A 19,521-nucleotide genomic window follows, 5' to 3' on the forward strand; every position below is an offset into this window, starting at 1 on the left:
ACTTGTTTGGATGAAAAATGTGCCCTATGGGCTCATGTATCTGAACACCTAGCTGGTGTTGGTGATCACCTTTTTGGTGATGCTCTTTGCGCTACTGGAGGAAGTGTGCTGCGGAGGGTGCTCTGAGAGTTTGTCGTCTTGCCCCAGTTCCAGTTCCCCCTCTCTGCTTGCTGCGATGGAGCTGAGATGGACTGACTATCTTAGCCCTCTGCCCCTGCTGCCTTCTCTGTCATTATGGACAAGGAGCCCTCTGCAACTCTTTTGATTGTGGTATTTTATCATAGCAACAAAAATGTAACCAAAACACAGGACATCTCCTGCTAGGGAGGCAACACCGTTAACTTACAGACTCACCCCACTACAGGAGCAAGCATATAAAAGGCCCGAATGCCATCTGTCTTTAAGAGCTGCTCAAGATTGCCTGCAGTTTACTATGTTATGTAAATTATGTTTTAAAAAGTTCTCTCAGCAAACCAAATTAGAATCTGTGTTCTAGCTTTGTTAGGCTACACAAAATATATAAACGATATGTTCAATTTAACATTTTTATTGAGCTCCCACAGGGTGCATGAATTAATGATCTATAATTTACACAGGTAGAAAAGTGTTATGGTAGACCCCTCCCTTTTAAAATGCAAATTGCATCTTCTCTTTATAGTTCAAGTGAATTATTTAATGTGAGCGAGGCTCAGTTTGATGTTGCCATATGTAAAAGGGATAGTACAAACATTTTCCCTTCTCCAAAGAAAGGACTTTGTACCAGAAAAAAAACAGCCTGTTCATCTAACAATAGCTGATCAAAAAGGCTAGTGAATCAGGAAGAAAAGATGTTCTGGAAGCACTGTCCTCTGAGGAAGGGTTCATTCCCCAGAGAACAGAAAAATGTAGAAGAAAATTAACCAGCTCAAAAGTTTCACTGAGATCCAGAAAGTACCAGTCACAGCTTAGGAAGTGGAAAAGAAAAGAAAAGAAAAAAAAGAAAAGAAAAGAAAAGAAAAGAAAAGAAAAGAAAAGCAAAGAAAAGAAAAGAAAAGAAAAGAAAAGGTTGGGGGAAGGAAGAAGGGTGAGTTGACACTAGCTGAGCAGGGCAGTGACTGTTGGTGAAGTCGTGCGGGTGCTCTGATCTGGGCAGAGAGGGTAAATCCATGGCCCAAGAACAGAGTGGTTTAACTGATCAGTTCTCCAGTGCACCAACTGTATTTTCAAGTATAGATTTGTCATTTGTACCTAACAAGACAGAAGACAAGCAGCAAGGAGAGGCTGTCAAGTATAGAGGACATGAAATGATTTGGCAACCCTAGAATTCCCAGTCTGGGTCTTTGTCATCAGCAAACTGGAATTCCAGCTCGCTCCAAGGCGACACTGGCGGCAATGCCGCTGCTGGCCTGTTGTCTTCTGGCCTGTTGTCTGCTGGCCTGTTGTAGGCAGGTGGTAACAGTGAGAGTATGGAGTCTTGGGTTTCTTCCTTCATCTGTTAAAGAAACATAAAATAGTGATGTGGGCACAGAAACTCAACATAAAATTTATAAGTAATAAATAACTTTTAAAGAAATTATAAAACTTTAAAATTATTTTTTAGGTCTTTCCCTTATAAACGCTTCTAATTCTGACAATCAAAAAAAAAACAGACTAAAAGCTAAATAAACTAATTTTTAAACAGAATTATTCTGCTCCATCATTATTTCTAGGTAAGACAGACACCAGTTTTAAGTTAATAATAATATAGTGGGTGTAACATGATATGCTGCTTTTCCTGCTTTGTTTATTAAGAATAAAAATCTTTTAGATATTCTATAATTAAGGCCATCAGATGGCTCAGCAGGCAAAGGTGCCAAGGATGTTTCAGGTCTACACTTGAAAGTCTGAGCTCTATCCTAGGGGCCACTCAATAGAGTGAGAGAGTGACTACTACAGGTGTACTTATGACACATGCATGAACATACATCATGTACACACATGCACACATTAAAATAAGCCTAAAATTAACAACTAAAAACACGTTCTTACTTTAATTCTATTTTATAGGGAAGTTATTAGTAAAACTCTTTGTAACCTAAGTGTCTTATGAAGTCAACTAAATAAAGGCTTTTAAAAATCATATGTTAAAATATTTAAAACAATGGATAATGGACCAGCTCACCTGCTTGAAGAATACATGGGACAACAAACTGCTTGCTGATGGCCTGAAATTTTTGAAAAAGTTATTAGAAGATAAAACCTAACATCAGATAATGTGTGTATGTGGCATGTTTGTGTTTGTGTGTGTGTGTGTATACACATAAAACTGTTTTATACTTCTTCCAAAGGTGCCTTAACAGACACACTAAAAACTGACTTATACATGGCAAATTGGCTGGGTGTGGCGCAGGCAGCTCAGCTGGGAACAGCGTGGCCAAGAAAGAAGCCCAACTGTGCTTCATACTTGCTTATCACTTTGACTTGTTCTTAGCACCGACATTCCCCAGACTAAGTTTTTGGTAAAAATATGTGAATTTTATGGGAAGGGTAATATCATAAAACTACTATAAGATGTGAAGCACATTTTGTGCTAGTTAGAGATGACCAGTATTACCTTTTCTCAGGATCTTGCTGCAAACACAGCTGCACCAAGCTAAAAAAGGCAGGAGAGAACGTTTTTGTGGATGGCGTGTGGAGCCGGTCACTATTGACTGTGTGAGTTCCAGTGGAGACAAGCACGCTCTCTCCAATCCCAGAGTCTACTCCTGACTGGGAATTTCTCATTCTAGAGTCTGACTGAGGGAAAACACTGACATCCAGTGGGCTGTATGGAGGACCTTTCAGTTTCTGTAACAGCATCTAGGAGAAAGGAAAACATCTACAGGTAAAATGTACACAAACGTCCTAACAGAGCTCCAGAGTCCACAGCAAACATGTTCAGTGGACCTTATCTAGACCTGAGAAAGCTGTCACACTTAAGTTCAGGAGTATTACCTGAGTCCTGTGCATGTCCTGGAAAGGCACCTGCCCACTGGCCAATTCACATGCTGTGATTCCAACACTGTAAATATCTGACTTCACATTATATCCATGTAAATCCTGTAAGCACAATGGGAAGCCTTAGTCCGAGTAGCACAGTGGTATACAGGTGTCTCTTGATGAACAATGGAAAAGAACCCCCAAAGCACAAAATCAAGATCCACCTGATAGACGCTTTCACAACTGAAAATTCCTAACACAAGTGTGAGAAGAGAAAAGGTCTTGTGGCAGCCATTCACCAAAAAAAAACAAGGACACAACTGCCCTTTAGTCAAACTCAAAAGACATTTGAGACGCACAGACACAATAGCAATAGCCACAGCTGACCTGTCTCAGTAGTTCTGGACTCAGCCACGGCTGCACTGATGTGCTGAACTGTGGGAAATCAAACACAGCCCTATGCCTCTGTCCGTGCTTAACCAAACTATGCAGATGGGACAGGCCAGAGAGGGTCACCAGGCCATCACCAGAAATGAGGATATGGCTGGCTTTAAAACTCCTAGAACAAAAAGAAACAATCCTAAGTACTAGGAATCTGGCCAATGAAGAATGAATAAAAGTCTGGTGAGAACATATCCTTATATTCCCTTGGAAAGTCAATACCCTTTATAAAACAGCAGTGTACCATATGAACTTAAAATACAAACATTCTCAAGGAGTCAAAGGAACTCCTTAGGTACTTAATATAGTACCAGAACAGGGGGGATGTCACAAGGAAAAGAAATGATTAATTTTGCTATTTGAGAATGCACTGAAGCTTGCAGTTATTATTCGAGGTTAAATGGAATACAATAGAAGTCTCTGTGGGATTTATAAAGATATGTCATATTAAAGTTCCTTTAACTGGCCTATAGATGGCCTATAGAGCCTTGTTTTTCCATCTAAAACACTACATTTGGACACTATCAGAGTGGGACAGCCAGTAATCTGGTAAGGTGAGAAGAGCCTCCGTTTGATTACATTCAACTTGGAATCTTCTGTCAGAACGCTGCTGACAAACAACTCAGCAGCAAGTGTTAAGGAGACAAGAACAACAAGCAAGTCTACTCAAAATTAATCTACAATGAAACGCAAGATCCCAGAGGAGCACAGAGAAAACTGACATTTAGTATGGCGCTCTGCAGGGTTGAAGACCACTCAGAAGAAAGGACTGTTATAACTCACACAAGATAGAGACATGAAATAGTAATAAATACATGAAAGTAGCTTATGAATAAAGATGATCTTTATTTCCAAAAAAAAAAAAAAAAAAAAAAAAATCCCAGCTGATAACCCGGGCATGTGAGTCCTCCCTACCCCACCCCCACTAAGACACTAAGGCTCTCTGCTCTCCCAGCCCAGCATGCACCCTGTGGTATGAGCATTTCCGGTCAGCCGACATGCGTGGTAGGCGCCACTGTTATCTACTGGTTAGCTATCTACTGCTATCTTCTTCAGTTTTCATTTATTGGTTTCTTACCCTCCTTTTCTAACACTTAACTGCTCTGTACAAAAGCTTCCCTGGATGACTTCATTTAAAATTCTTCCATTTGTGTAGACTGCAAATAAGCAAATACCTATGGATACAGCCATTTTTGTGCAGATAGTTCAACCCTCGTATTGCTCCAAAGAGAATGTTTCTTATTAAAGTTTCACTCATTCCATCAGGAAAGTAGGTCTTTAGGAGCTGACTTGCTGAACCTGAAAGAAAGCCCAGATGTATTCAGATGAACTCTTAGTGATTTTACTTTCAACTATGTTTTAAATATTCTTTTCAGTCATAAGCACGCAAACATACATCTCTTATTTTTTGAGTATAGCCAATTTCCCATGCGAATACAAGTTCCCTTCAAGAATCATCACCATGATCACAATCACCATAATCACCAAAATCACTGTCATCACCCCATCACCATTATCATCATCATCATGACATCATCACGATCACATCACCATCACAAAATGGAACTGAGGCCTGAATCTAGAACCCCATACATGCTAACACCGTGCCATATCCCCAGCTCTCTAGCCATTTTAAATTTTAAAGTAGAATCTCATTTAAGTTGCTGAGATTGGCCTCGAATTTATTCTATAGCTCAGTCAGGCTTGACTTGTGTTCCTCCTGTCACAGGCTTCCTAAGTAGCTTATAGTTTTGTGCCACCAGACCTGGCTAGAAATCCTTAATACTAATCCTTAATTCCCAGCCCCCTCTTGCTCACTCCTTGTTATTTTGGGGGGGGTGGGGAGGGGCTGGGAATTTAACTCAGAGAAAGAGCATTTGCCTACCCTGCTCAAGGCCCTGTATTTCAACCACAGTGACACCACACACAAACGCAACACACACACACTCCTTTTAGTGACTTTTTAAAACAGTAGTTTTCAGTGTTGAATAAAAATGTGTATATGTGATACATTAAATCTAGAGGTAATTCACAAGAGCGGCTCTCTAGACTCCATTGTTATCTGGTCAGCACACTTCCTGAACAATGAGTTGTTAAGCACCTGGGCTGATCAGAACAGAGGGCGTGAGTGACTGCCTCCTGTAAGAAGCACAGGCAGGAAGCTGGGCACACACCTGGTGTCTGCCATTCACCGACATCAGTTCACAGGACAGTGAAGCAGAGGCAAAGACAGTGTGCTTATGTGGGGAAACTACTTCTGCCTGCAAAACAACAGCTACTCTCTAATAAGAGAGGGGAGGGAGCTGAGGGAGGGCAGAGCTTTTAGAGAATCATGGCGGCTGGTGGATCACCATCCCCATTCTACTCAAAAAAAAAGAAAGAGCAGAAATATAGTATGAAGTCTAGAATTGTCCAGTAAATCTACAAATTAAAAGTAGAGAACAATAGATACAGAACAATAGATACAGACCAATAGATACAGACCAATAGATACAGACCAATAGATACAGACCAATAGATACAGAACAATAGATACAGAACAATAGATACAGAACAATAGATACAGAACAATAGATACAGAACAATAGATACAGAACAATAGATACAGAACAATAGATACAGAACAATAGATACAGAACAATAGATACAGAACAATAGATACAGAACAATAGATACAGAACAATAGATACAGAACAATAGATACAGAACAATAGATACAGAACAATAGATACAGAACAATAGATACAGAACAATAGATACAGAACAATAGATACAGAACAATAGATACAGACCCCGCTACGCATTTACGATGATACCACCCATGTTAAACAATTAGTTCTTTTGCTTAAAACAATTTTCTTACCATAGGCCATAAATGGAGAAATAACCCACAGCCAGCTGCCAACAGTAAACACCGTCCAATAAGTTGTAATATTGGGATGTTGGAAAAAGTGAGATAAAATCACCGCTCTCTAGGATAAATGTACAAGAGAAAACAGGTTTAAACGTCACCTTTTTCTTTCTTAATAAGCAGTGATTATGCCCTAATTCTCAAGGGAGCATGTTAGCTTTTGCTTCTGAATTTCATAGCTGCTCCAGAAAACACATGACGCTGACTTGTGTTTTATAAGGCCCGTTTAAAATGTCAGAAACCTTGTCCAGAAGCACACAGTGAAGGACGCACACAGGACAGGGAAATCATGGAGAGAATCCCTGTCATACTGTGGCAGCATTTCTCCCAGTCTTCCCCCGCTGTGCTACCTACCTACCTACCTTCCTGTTTTTAAGATGTTTTTACATTTATTTACTTATTCGCTGTGGAGAGACATGCACATGACACAGTATACAGGTGGAGACCAGAGACATCTTGCAGGAATTGCTCCTCTTTTTTCATCATGTGGGCTCCAGAGGTCAAACTCAGGTCATGAGGTTTGGAATAAGCACCTTCACTTGCTGAGACATCTCCTCACCCTCATATAAATATTTTAGAATTTGAGACAAGAGTAAAATAAATTTCCCCCTTTGTACAAAAAAATGATTAGAAACAACAAAGTAATTGCATAAGCCTGAAATATAATCCCATTAAAATTTACCAATTCTGAGGGTAATTTTGCTTAAACAATAGAAAAGAAACTCCTGTCCTTTCCTGTTTGTCACTAGACTGACTGAGGGTGTTGTCGGTCTTCAACGTAACACTGAAATATGCCACTCACTTGAAGAATTTGTAGTATTTGCCAGAGTCTGAATATATTTGATCTATCAGCTAATGCATCGTGCTTCCATGTGTTCTTCCCAGTCTGATAACTGATTATCAGATTTAACTGAGCATGACTCAGTTAAATTTACTTTCTTTAACAGAACTATCAGTTGGAGATACAACATTTCTTACAGATGACACAATCCTCTCAAACAGAAATCACAGCCAACCCTTCCTTCCTTTGTATCAGTACCTGTAAAGCTTTCAGACGTTCCTCAGTGCAGGCCTCCAGGTTTGTAATCTTTATAGTTACCAGTGTGCCTGTAGGAGTGTGCCGTGCGAGATGAACAGAGGTCAAGTTGTCAAACCCTCTTCCTGCAGTCACATACAAAACCCATGGCAACAATCAAAGCAGGAAAAGTGGACACTATGCACTTCAGCAAAATTTAAAACTCCCTGCCTTTCCAAAACCACTAAGAAAACGAAAAGACTCAGGCATGCTCAGCATCAGTGACACCCCAGGAATCAAACGCCTCATCCCCAACACGTCAGCCCAGGCCACTCCCAGCTAAAATCCAGTGTTATGCTGCAGCTGACAAGCAAGAAAGGCATGCCTATAAAATAATCTGTGTGCCACAGTTTCCTTTCCAACACTGAAGCTGTGCGAGTCCAGCATCATTACCTATTTCCACTTGCAGTTCATAGTGAGAGACATTCGTGGAGCATATCACTTCACTGGCTCCAGCAGACGGAGGGGACCAGGAAACGGCTGGCTCATCAACCTGCATTTGTTTACACCATAAAAATAAAACAATAAATATCATTAGTCCCCCAATTTGATCACCCTATCCCAACAGAAAATATTGACATTCACCAGGAAGGTACTGGAAGGTGACTGAAAAGAATATTTTAAGATCTAGAAGGAATTTAGCACTTGCTAGCTGATGTCGGGTTTCAGCCTGAAGACAGAAAGGCAGGAAAAACATATGGACAAGAGCAAGACATACTTTCCACCTCATTTTTAGTAAAACTTCTAGAAGGTTCTAAGAATAAAAAATTGATGAGTGTTCAAGGGAGGAACTGCAAGAACCTGTGAGGGATATTCTAGGCTTGTGTTCTTGCTTTGCGTCTGAGGTGTATGCTCTGTGTTAGCAGTTTAGCTGAAGAAGTCTTTCATATAATAAAATGAAGTAAGAGAAGGTCAAAAAGAAAAATAAGCCTAAGGAGATGGGAGCCTAGTGGTACAGGCCTCCCAGCTGAAGGTGCCCGCAGCAATGTGAGATCTCATGGGGGTGCTCCGGAGTCAGAGTCAAGTCTGTATCTAAATATAGCAGCAGCGAAATATCACACATGAAGCAGAAAGAGGAGGCCTAACCCACTGGCATAATATGATATCCATGAGGATGTCCTAAAGGACACAAAGAAGCCTTTACAGGAACTAGCAGGTGGCAAGAATCTTGTTACTGCCTCCAAGGAGGCGAGAAGGAAGTGGGGAACCAACAGTGCTGTGTGTGAGGAATTGTGCTAACTCCGTTCATACCTAAGTCTTTAGTCAGGAGAAATAGGTAGAGTTTAAAGCCAAAAGATGGAGATATTTAGATAGTGGCAAGTATGTTTCCTAAACTCGAGAGCAGCCTGATAACACTTTATGGTGAAACACAAAGGGGGATGGGAGAGAATTCTACCATACAAGTGAAAATACGCCCAATTGGGGTGGGATGATGCCATAAGTTAATCTGGTTTCTTTAGACCAGGAAGCATTCAGATAAACAGATGTAAAGAAAACATACAATAAAAAGAAGAGTGTGTAACGATGTCTTAAAATTTTAAAGTGATATCAATCTGTAAGACTGTTAAAAATGCTAGAGACATAAGCACCAAAGTTTATTCTCATAACTCATAAAATGGCAGGGGGCAGACATAGCTCAGTGGTTAAGAGCATTTTCTGCTCTTCTATAGGACACAGGTTCAGTTCCCAACACCCACATGGCAGCTACCTATAACTGGAGTTACACCTGTAACTGCAGTCCCAGGGGATCCAATGGTCTCTTCTGGCCTCTGCAGGTACTTCATGCATACACGTGCAGGCTAAGCACACATAAAATGACAAGGCTGAGAGCAGCTAACCAGCCCACCTGCATGAGGGAAATGGTCTTAAAACAAGATATAGATGTCACAAGCAAATATTCAAAGCCTAAGGGTCTTTTTTGTTTGCTGGGTTTGTTTTTGTTTGTTGTTTTTGAGACAGGGTCTAGCTTCAAAACCCAAAGTCTCCACTTGCCTCAGTCTGTCTTGCTATGAACACATAGTTAACTCCTAACTCACTTAAGAGCAACCGTACATCCAACACTTCCAGTCTTCCTTCTCTAGTTCTGCTTTCTCTTCCTCTTTTCTTCCTTCCTTCCTTTCTTTGTTTCTTTCTTCTTCTTTTTTTTTAAGGAAAGGTTTCACTCCCTAGCCCAGATACTGGCTAGGGAGAATCTTGAACTTGTAGCAATCCTTCTGTTGCAATCTCTCAAGTGTTAGCAGTACAGTCATGAGCCATCATACCTGACAACAGACCCAATTATCAAAAAACAGAATACTTCAAGGCAGCGAGTTTGATGTTTCTTCCCAGAAGAGGCTGAGATCAAATTGACAGAGGAAATATGAGCCATGAAGAAAATGTCACAGTAATCACAAGAAGACAGCATGGGTTGACAGAAACTCATCTCAAACTAACCTCACTTCTCCTAGCAATTTAACAACTAGAGAACTAAAAAGCAAAGTTAGGGCAGGTTCCATGTCTTAATTTCATGTCTGTTGCTATGATAAAAACATCCTGACAAAAGCTAACTTAGGAAGAAAGGGTTTACTTTGGCTTACAGTTCCAAAGGAATAGAGTCTACCACGGCAGCAAAAGCAGGATTGCAGAAGCAGGAGGCTGGCTTATCACAACTGCCTCAGAGGTGAGGAACAGAGGGAGAAGAGGCTGAAGTGGAAACTTTTGGGTTCTTTGAAAAGTCACTTGTGTCTGATGGTGTTTTGCTGGGGCAGACCTGTGAAGAAGTGTTGTCCTGAAGCAGATGCAGGTGAGAGGATGTTTAGCTAAAGCAAACACATGAAAGGACACATGATGTTAAGAAGGACCCAACATATGGATGGTATTGGTACACCTTGTCATTCTTTAATCTTAATGGTCATCCTTTGTTGCGAATTTATAGAAAGAAATGCACAAAATTCTGGTAGTGTTCTGGCACCTTCCTGTTGCTTTTATGGACTCGGGTCGATTGGCAGAGTGACGTCAGCTGACACAGACTCACGTGGAGTTTTCCCAGGGAGGACTCGTGGTGTTTGGAGGGAGTATAAATAGGAGTCAATGGACAGTGATGACGGGCTGCAAAGCTAGCTTTGTAAAACTTCACTGGTCTCATGTCTTGGTTTTGCTGATCTTCACCTCATTGAGAGAAGCACAGTGGAGAACTTCTCCTGGTGTCCCCGCTGGTCTTGGTCACTCCTGCTGACTTGTGCTGATTCAGTGGAAGCCTTCCTGTTTCTGCTGGGTTGTGCCACCGCTGCTGATTTGTGTTTGCTATCCTGACACTACTGAACTGGACTGCTGGTACACATCCTGATAATGCAGATTAGATTTGCTCCAAAAACTAGTTCTAAACAGGCCTACTACCCCGAGCCCTACTACTCTTTCTTCCACTACCTCTGGGCAGTGATAGGCTAGAAGGGGGGGCAAAGCACTTAAGAACCCATATTAGAAGTAGGAGTTGAAAAATTTTAAGCCAACGCCAGGCCATAAAACCTCCAGGCTCCCTCCCAGGGACAGGCTCCTGTCAAGGCTCTACTTCCTACTGGTTCCATGGCCTTCCCAAACAGCAGCACCACTAAGGACCAAGTGCTCAAACACATGGAGCTATGGGGATAGCTCACATTTAAAAACAACTATCTTTATCCCAGAAGATTGTTTAATGACTCCCTGAAGATGCAAAAGGCCCAATTTAAGCAAAAAAAAAAAAAAAAAAAAAAAAAAAAAAAATCTGGTAGATCTCTCTAAAAACACTTCACAGAAGATGGTTCACTGGTTTGGTTTTTAAACCATGTATTGAAGTCTGCTCCTTAGTTATCTCAGAGTTAGAAACTGGAAACTGGATTTAGCCAGAAAACCTAGGGTATATTCTTATTAACTGCACTGTTTAGACTAATATATCTTTAGCATCATCAGGCTTAAGTGAAATATCATGGGAAATCCTAATTAGAAGTTTTATAGTGTATAATGGGAAACTAATGTCAGATATCAAAGTCCTTAAATTTGTATCATTTTCACCTAACATTTAATCCAGTGTACAGTAAGTATCCAGCCTGACAAAAAGCTACAGGTCACCAATAGGGGACAACTGATACTGCTCTTTTAAGCAGCAACCCAGCAAGTGCCCGGGGGCCTTTCTGTGGATTGTTGTCTGTACACAGAAGGTCAGGTGAAATTTCAATTAGATAAGGTAGAGCCTATGATTGGGCAATGGGAAAAGAAGGCAGGACTGAAAGTTTTAGTGAGGAGACAAGATGGAACCTATAGGAGAGGGTGACAAACCAGAGCCTCGTGGCTTGAAATAGCCACAGGCAACTAAGGACATCACAGAAGGGCGATGGGATAATGCAGGGCACATTTGTCCGATCGAGACGCGCAGCTTGTATCACATCAATTGAGTTTTGAGTTCTCTGTTTGTGCATTTTGGGGATTGAGGATTTACTGTTATAAATCTTGCTGATAAATTATAAGGCTCTAGAGTTTTCATTATAAGGAGCCAGCAGCAGCCAGTCTCGGCAGGCTAGCTGCAGGGGAAGGATGGCTTGGAAAATGTGAGCTGTTTGGTGGCAGGCTAACTGTGGGAACCTGGGAAGACAGAGGCTTGCAGTTCCCACTGGGGGAGGGGAGACTGCGTAGCTGGCTTTAGTATAGATTGTTTTTTTTTTTTAATAATTAGACGCTACACTTCTCTAACCTCTAGGTACCAGTTTCCATCCCAGAATTATCCAGTTTTTTTTTTTTCCACATGAAACTTCAAGTCAGGCCTCTGCTTCTGTTGCTGAAGTTTTTGTTTTGGTTTTTTTTGTTTTTTGTTTTTTTCCAACTTAAAATACAATAGGGCTCCAAACCCAGAGGTTAGAAGGCTACTAGCATGGAAATTTCTAGAGTTTCTCGGCTCAGTAACAGCACAGAGACAAGTCATGTGACTGAGTTACCTCAGTCTGAAGGGTAGAAAAGGTTAGAGACCACCTCCTACTATATGTAAAGGCATCCTTGAAGATGGAATTTTGGTGAATAAAAATGGCACTGGTTAAAGGCAGGCCTGTGTGAGGTTTTGTCTTATGCTGCTCATTGTAATGCTACTTGCTGGCCTCCAATATAGAAGGTTTTGTGTGGGGGTTGGGGGGGGGGAACTTAAATGGTCAGTGGCAGGAAGGAACACCACCAGAATTTATTAAAATATTCATACTACAGGCCTGAGATTAAACTATAAACAAAAATAACTGGAATTACCTTATGCTGTAACAAAATTTTCAAAGCAGGTTTCACTGTCTAGCAAAATTTGTAGTATAAATTAAGGATTAAGAGGGGTAAAGATTTCAGAGACATATTGCCAAGTGTAACCCTTTCTACTGCTTAGTATGTCAGACAAAGTTGAGTAAGGCAAAAGCGCCCCTTCCATGGGGATCACATTATGCTTGAAGAGACACTCACTCACGATAAGACAGTACAGTGACAAGCGTTCCATGAAAATGTCCCAGACAGGTGACAGCACAATTAAATAAAAGGATCTGGGGGACGAGTTTACAGATACAAAATGGAATCAATTCTTTATGGATGAGGAGAAATTTCAGGGGAGGGCAGAAACAAGGGTATTTCAAGCAGAGAGGAGAAAATATTCCCAGTAAGAAAGCAAACTCAAACACTGGCTGTATGCAATACCATTGAGAGTCTCCATCATGGTGAGAGATTTGGACTGTACCCGTTGGCTTCAAAATGGCATGAGTGAGCATCTTGGAACAGGGCTGAAGGCTGCAAGTGTGCGCAGAGTACAGGCCAGGTGGAGATGACGGAGTAGTAAGGAGATAGGCATCGTTAGGAGAATGCCAGCATTTCTAGTATGTAGGAGAAATAGGCATGCTTTTATTAGCCAAAGTGAAATGTATGGGGGATGGAAAGATTTGGAAGCAGATTAAAGTATCACTCAAATAAGTAGAAATACCCTGGAAAACAATCTAATTGTAAGACCCCCACGAAGTGAGCACCTCACCCAAGCCTCAGGAATTCATGGCTACCCAATAACTCACAAGACACCAAACTCGATGCAACCAGCAAGAGGTATATTTCAATCAGCATGCTGAGGTTAAGACCCATAACCCATGCAGGGGCAGTGGGGTCTGATCCCGGGCTTTGGAGACAGAGGGAATTTTAAGGCAAAAACCACAAGGAAAAACCCACAACCCAGGAGGAGTGAAGGGGGGTTATTGAAAAGTACCTGTGGAAAGTACCAGCCCATTATTCAGTTTGTGAGAGGGTTCAAGGAACAGTCATGGAGAATATTCTGTATACGTTATTCTCAAGAGCCTATTTGTACTCAACCATCTATCTTGTGGTCAGCCAAGTTCCTGAAACACAGAGCTCATGACCAAACGGACCTGCACTCTTGGTTCCACTCAGTGTGCTAGGAGTTTTTGAAAGTTTTTAACCCTTTCATAATCAGATGTATTCTGTAGATAATCCCAGGGCCCAGGGAAGAGTAAGTCTGGTAATCACCATGTTCCTCTTAGAACACCTGAGAAAGCTCCAGGACAATGTGAAACCTCAGCAACTGAAACTACAGGAACCTATGACACTGTTCAGAAAGAGCGGTTTAGGAAGAGGTCAGTTACAGACTCGTGGAGACCAGCAGGAAAAAGAAGAGTCAGTAAAGAGTATCACAGAAGGCAAAGGAGGAACACTGACGGTTCAACCATTTTCTTACCAAGTATTGATGGATACTGGTTTCAGACTGTTTTTCAGGTCTGAGTGATTCAACTCGTGTTCGTGAAGCACAGAAACAATCCTGGAAGTCAGAAATACTTGAGATAAGTGAAAAGCATAAGTGACACACACACACACACACACACACACACACAGGGCTAGCTTGTGTATACAAAAGATCAGGGCTGGAAGAAGAATCAAAAAACCAACCCAGATGGAGGTACTGACGGGGTGGGACAGGGAAGAAGCCAGATGCACAGACGGTCACGTTAGTCTGTTACAGCTGTGCTCAGTGCCACCTCTGCTCCTTGCCTTCCTTTTCTTGAGGTTGTGAATCTATGTTAACTGTTGGTCTTAATTTATAAGTCTTTTAGCACCTCATAAATCTGCCAAATTCCTAAACATTTGGCTAAAAATAACCATCCTCTGACTATTAAGCTAAAAACTATTTTGCTGTTCCAATAGTTTTTTATCTTTTTCTCAGATAGTTTTGAATATAGGAAGCATGATTTTCTACATTAAACCATTTATTTAATTATGAAGACATTGAATATATTTTAATCTATTTTGTTTCTTAAGGTTACAAACATGTTCAACTTAAAGCAAATTAAGAGACTTACTTCTATTACCAAAATTTACATTTTCCTGAACATCAATTCATGGTTCTACTATCAGGTATTGCCCATAATGAAATGTAATATCTATGTTATCTATTCCATCAGCAATTAGTGGAATGATACTGATCTATTTAGGAAGAAAAAAGTTAAAAGTACATGAAAGACTTTCACAGTAAATGATTCTCTAGTATCTGATCACCATCCCCTTGTGTGAGCACCAAACACAGCATCAGGTGATTCTCAAAGCCCACCCATTAACACTACTGTCAGTTACTCATAAATAATCACATTCTCTCTTTTATAATGCACCAAAATTTCTCAACAACTAGTGTTTTCCAGCTAGGCCGATCTACTAATTATTTTAAAGTGAGTTCAGCACTGGGAGTCTCGGAATTGTCATTCAGATGTGGGGACTGATGAAGGGCACTCGCTACAGTCTTTCCTCACTCTGACATGAAGTAAAACTGTGAATCTTCACATTCCTTTAGGACAGGGATCAACACACTGCTCTAGTTCACATTCAGGTTTTAGGTTTTTTATTTGTTTGTTTGTTTGTTTGTTTTTTAATTCATTTCCACACTGCTGATGGCTGCTTTTGAGCTACCAGGGCAGAAGAACAGTAGCACGTTTTATCATCTTCTGGCCTTTACAGAAAGCATTTGCTGACTTTGCTTTAAAGAATAAAGCATTTTAATATATTTTCCAGATACACACATTTAAAGCAAATGTGATATATATATTTATTTCCCATAAAGAGCAACTATAGTCTTCTAACTGCATGGTTCTGTCTCCCAGCCTGGGTGGCTGCCAGGCATGAGTCTGAACACTGGCTCTAATTTTTGGCAACCATGAGCAAACTTAAATGAGGATGCTGTCTGTCCTGCCAAGGTCCCACAATTTAAAGGGCAAGATTGCTGTCTTAATATTATCCCTCCCCAAGCTACTTAATCTAAAGCAGATGCCATATATCTAGCATACAAACAAATATGTTCCATCTGTAGCTCACATAATGTCATGATTCAAAAGTTTTTTTGTCTGATTAAGTCAAAGGTTTATTTTAAATGTTATCTTACCTGCCTTGGGACATGTGGAATTTTATAAAAAGAATTTTTGAAGTTTTAAAAGAAAATGCATAGTTAACTAGGTATGTCTGGCATCTAAGAAAAAATATGATAAAAATGAGTTTGGGACAAAGAATTGGAAGAGTGGTTATATTTAAAAACAGTGTTGGGGAGTTATTTTGAAAAAGACAAAACTCAATGAAAGTTTACATTGTTCTCAAGACCAGGTCAGGTCAAAGCATCTCAGAGCTTAATCTGAATGTCTTTCATTCCAGATCTAACTACTCTGATGGTATAAAATTATAACAAAACTTACCAAAAGAGACATTGAATCGCTTTAGTTCACAGAAAGTGACAAAATTCCATCTATTCTGAAGAAGATTTTTTTCTTTATCTTTCCTTCAAGTTGCAGATATATTCCACTATAAAAACAAAAGCAAAATCATTTAAGTTTACATAAACTCCTTGAAGAACTAGATGTCATAACTTATCAGACATTTAGACAGCTGCTCATTGGCACAAAGACTAGTGCCATCTCTGAGTATCTTTAAAAAGCATGGTTCTGGCACGGCTCCTGAAAGGCAGAAAGCAAAAGAGAGTTTCTATTTCCAAAGTCTCAAGTAACTGTATTTCTCCTATCTTTTTCTGCCCTGAACAAATATGAAAACAATTCTGGATCCTCTTTGTATAAGAAGTGCCACTCACAAATAAATCCTAAGAATCTCTAATGAGCCCATTTACAAGTAAACTTTGAGAATCTCCAAAGATTTCTGACTAACCACCTACTAACTCATTTGAGGTCCAGGATTCACAAATCTGAAACAGGGTTTGTAATGGGCTAAAGTGAACAAACTCTTGTTGCCACATGCTTAAGAAAGACACTTTGTAGTTTTTATGTAAAAATGACATTCTCAAGCTGACAGGCACAAAATTATACATTTTATTATGCAAACAACTCTTGTCCATTTTAATTGATAGATTCAGAATTTTGCATGGTAACTTCTTCAGCTTCACAGAGCTACAAACCAAGCACCCAAATCTTCTTGGTCTTTCTTTTCCAATAGAGAGGGCAGTATTTGCTAGTGGTAACCAGTCCTTTCTAACCATCTCTTGGAACTGGTTTCATTACTTCATCTTAGTCAAAGCCCATATTTGATCAAGGCATCTACAAATAGCTAGACAAAACGAGAAAAGGAAGATTTTATAGACCATCGATGTTATAAAGTAATACCCAATTTTATTGCTTAGGGAAGAAGTGGATTTTCTCAAGACAACTTCTGTGAGCCAAAGATAGAGGAAGGAAAAGAAGGACTGGAAAACTTACTTTTGTCACCTGCCAAGGATTAATGCCAACTTAAGGCATGGGGATGAGAGACTGGGTATGAGATAAGGACAGCAATGCCTGTGCTGTCTATCCTCCAGGATGACAGAGAGCAAATGAACGGTAAACAACATTTTATATATATTCTAGGATATAAAAGACAGGCATGGGGCACACACCTTTAATCCCAGAACTCAGGAGGCAGAGTTCAAGGCTAGCCTGGTCTACAAAGCTAATTCCAGGACAGCTAGGAAAACATAGTGGAACTGTCTCAAAAAACAAACAAACAAACAAACAATAAAGACAAGAGCAACACTTTAAGACAAAATATTGAGGCCCATTGGAAAAGCAAGCTGGGGACTTCTGAATAATTGAAAATACTCACAGCTTGTGACCCAGTAAAAGCTCACTTTTATTAATCTATTCTAAGGTAATACCTAAATAAGGAAAGAAACCATTCAGAGAAAGTTTGTATTAACACACTTAATGAATAGCCACTATGGGATAGGGACTGGTGATCCCAGAAGACCCCCCTCCACATACACACACACACACACACACACACACACACACACACACACACACACACACACACTAGTAATTAACACCAGGTCCTGACCTGCTGCTGACTTCCTGAGGCAGAAAGGTCTGGTGATTAAGTTAATTTTTGTGGTTACCATGATTCTGTATCTGCTTTACACTCAGTATCAGCAAGTTGTTACTGAGTTTGTTGTTTTAAACAACAAAACAATTTGAAAAAAAATCAGGTCAGTCTTCTAGAACTGTTACTACCAGTGGGGTGGTTAAAACCTTTGGTTTTACCTTTGGTATACCACACAAGTTAACAGATAATTTTTCAAGACATTTTAAGGTCAAGGCAGCAATTGCTCCTGGTGAAGGAGTTGAATGAAAGATTTGCTATTAGTTTTTGCTATTATGCTAAGATTATAAATCCTTAAAAATAAATTTAAAAAAATAAAAAAAAGCTTGCTGAGGCTTGGTGAAACATGCCTTTAATTCCAGCATTCAAGAGGCAGAGACAGAAGCAGACTGATCTTTGTGAGTTCTAAGCAATCTAGGGATACCAACATAGTGAGACCCTATCTTTAAAATATGTGTGAATATGTATGTATTTGTGTGTGTCAGTGTATGGAGTAGGCCCTTGCAATTGTACTTAAAAAGCTAACCACAATAAAGCTTTGTAAATAATCTAATTTGTTGCATAATAAAGAAGTCATACCCAAAGTCTTTCATGTGAAAGGTTAACACTGTAAACGGACACCAAAGGGGCTCTGTATTTACAGGACTTGGGTTTTTGGTTAATCTAGGCATTCAATGGTCTACTGTTACAGGAAATGCTAACAAAAACAAAAAACCTACCAATACTCTTTGTTAGGCTTCAAAATTACAGTAATTTTCAAGGTGATCTTGAAATCTCATAAAACCTTAACAAAGATCATAGCGATGCACAAAGCTCAATACAATTTTCCAAACTTAGTATCATGACTCATGGTTTCAACAAATATTTACGGAGTGCCAACCACTGTGTTATGTAGGTGCTGTCACAAATCGTGATCAAGTTTGGAGGAAAGGTATTTGACATAACAAACCTACGAGGGGAAAACACGACATCAAATGTAAACACTTAAGACAAAACGACGCCTGGACATTTAATTTGGGAAAAGGTCCCTTCGAAGTCTTGGAGCAGACAGGGCTGGGGCCAGAGTGTCTTCAGCTTGGGAAGTCGGCCGGCCTGTGCGCGCCAACAAAGGTGAGAGCTGGGGGAGCGGGGCGGCGGCGGCTGAGCTCCTGCACCTGGCACGGCCGCTGGGCACCCGAGAGCCCTGGCCCCGGTGCGGAGGCACGCACAGTGGAAGCGGGCTTCCGCAGACTCCGGCCGCTGCTCGGCCGGCCGTGTCCACTCTGGCGGCGAGGACTGGCCTTGCAGCCTTCTGCTGTACACCTACCGAGCTGCGATCCCTGTCGCTCTCCGGGTCCCCGCACCATCCCCTGCCCGCCTGTCTCCCCTCATTACCTAGGCGGTGACCAAGGCCAGCGACACTCCAGGCAGCGGGCGCTGAGGGGAGGCGACACGCGCGAGCCCCGGGACCAGCCTTGCAGAGGGGCGAGGCAAAAACTCGAGGCCCGCTTCCAGGGCGAGCCTCAAGGCACAAAAGTGCAGCACGGCCGCAAGAAGGCCTATCGGCCTGGACCTCTGCCCTAGCCCGGGGCAACCGGCCGGGACGGGATTCGCCCCACCCCAGCGGGGTCCCGGCCCGCTGCTCCGCCCCACCGCGCCTCCAGCTTCTAGCTTGGTAGTGAGGAGGCGGGGCCCGCGAGCTGTAGGCGGGACAGAAAGGAAACTACAGTTCCCAGAGGGCTATGCGCTACGGCCGCAAAGGCTGTTGGGAGAGTGGGTCTCCTTTTAGTTTCCTTAGCTGGGTGGGGGC

The 19,521-nt window shown here is 41.2% G+C and overlaps 1 protein-coding gene across 1 annotated transcript; it reads right to left on the reverse strand.

Annotated features, from left to right (window-relative positions):
• Positions 1 to 531: 531 nt before the first annotated feature.
• Stradb (STE20 related adaptor beta) lies at positions 532 to 19,453 on the reverse strand. The gene is made up of 12 exons (XM_034498230.2): positions 19,107 to 19,453; positions 16,067 to 16,172; positions 14,074 to 14,154; positions 7,758 to 7,857; positions 7,329 to 7,450; positions 6,242 to 6,350; positions 4,554 to 4,677; positions 3,325 to 3,496; positions 2,953 to 3,057; positions 2,573 to 2,817; positions 2,141 to 2,183; positions 532 to 1,471 (listed from the first exon to the last, which is right to left on the reverse strand). Exons 2-12 carry the CDS (start codon positions 16,076 to 16,078, stop codon positions 1,298 to 1,300), a joined length of 1,287 nt encoding a protein of 428 aa, XP_034354121.1. The 5' UTR covers positions 16,079 to 16,172; positions 19,107 to 19,453; the 3' UTR covers positions 532 to 1,297.
• Positions 19,454 to 19,521: the final 68 nt, after the last annotated feature.

Source organism: Arvicanthis niloticus, chromosome 3 (assembly GCF_011762505.2).
Source record: "Arvicanthis niloticus isolate mArvNil1 chromosome 3, mArvNil1.pat.X, whole genome shotgun sequence".
Lineage (NCBI taxonomy): Eukaryota > Metazoa > Chordata > Mammalia > Rodentia > Muridae > Arvicanthis > Arvicanthis niloticus.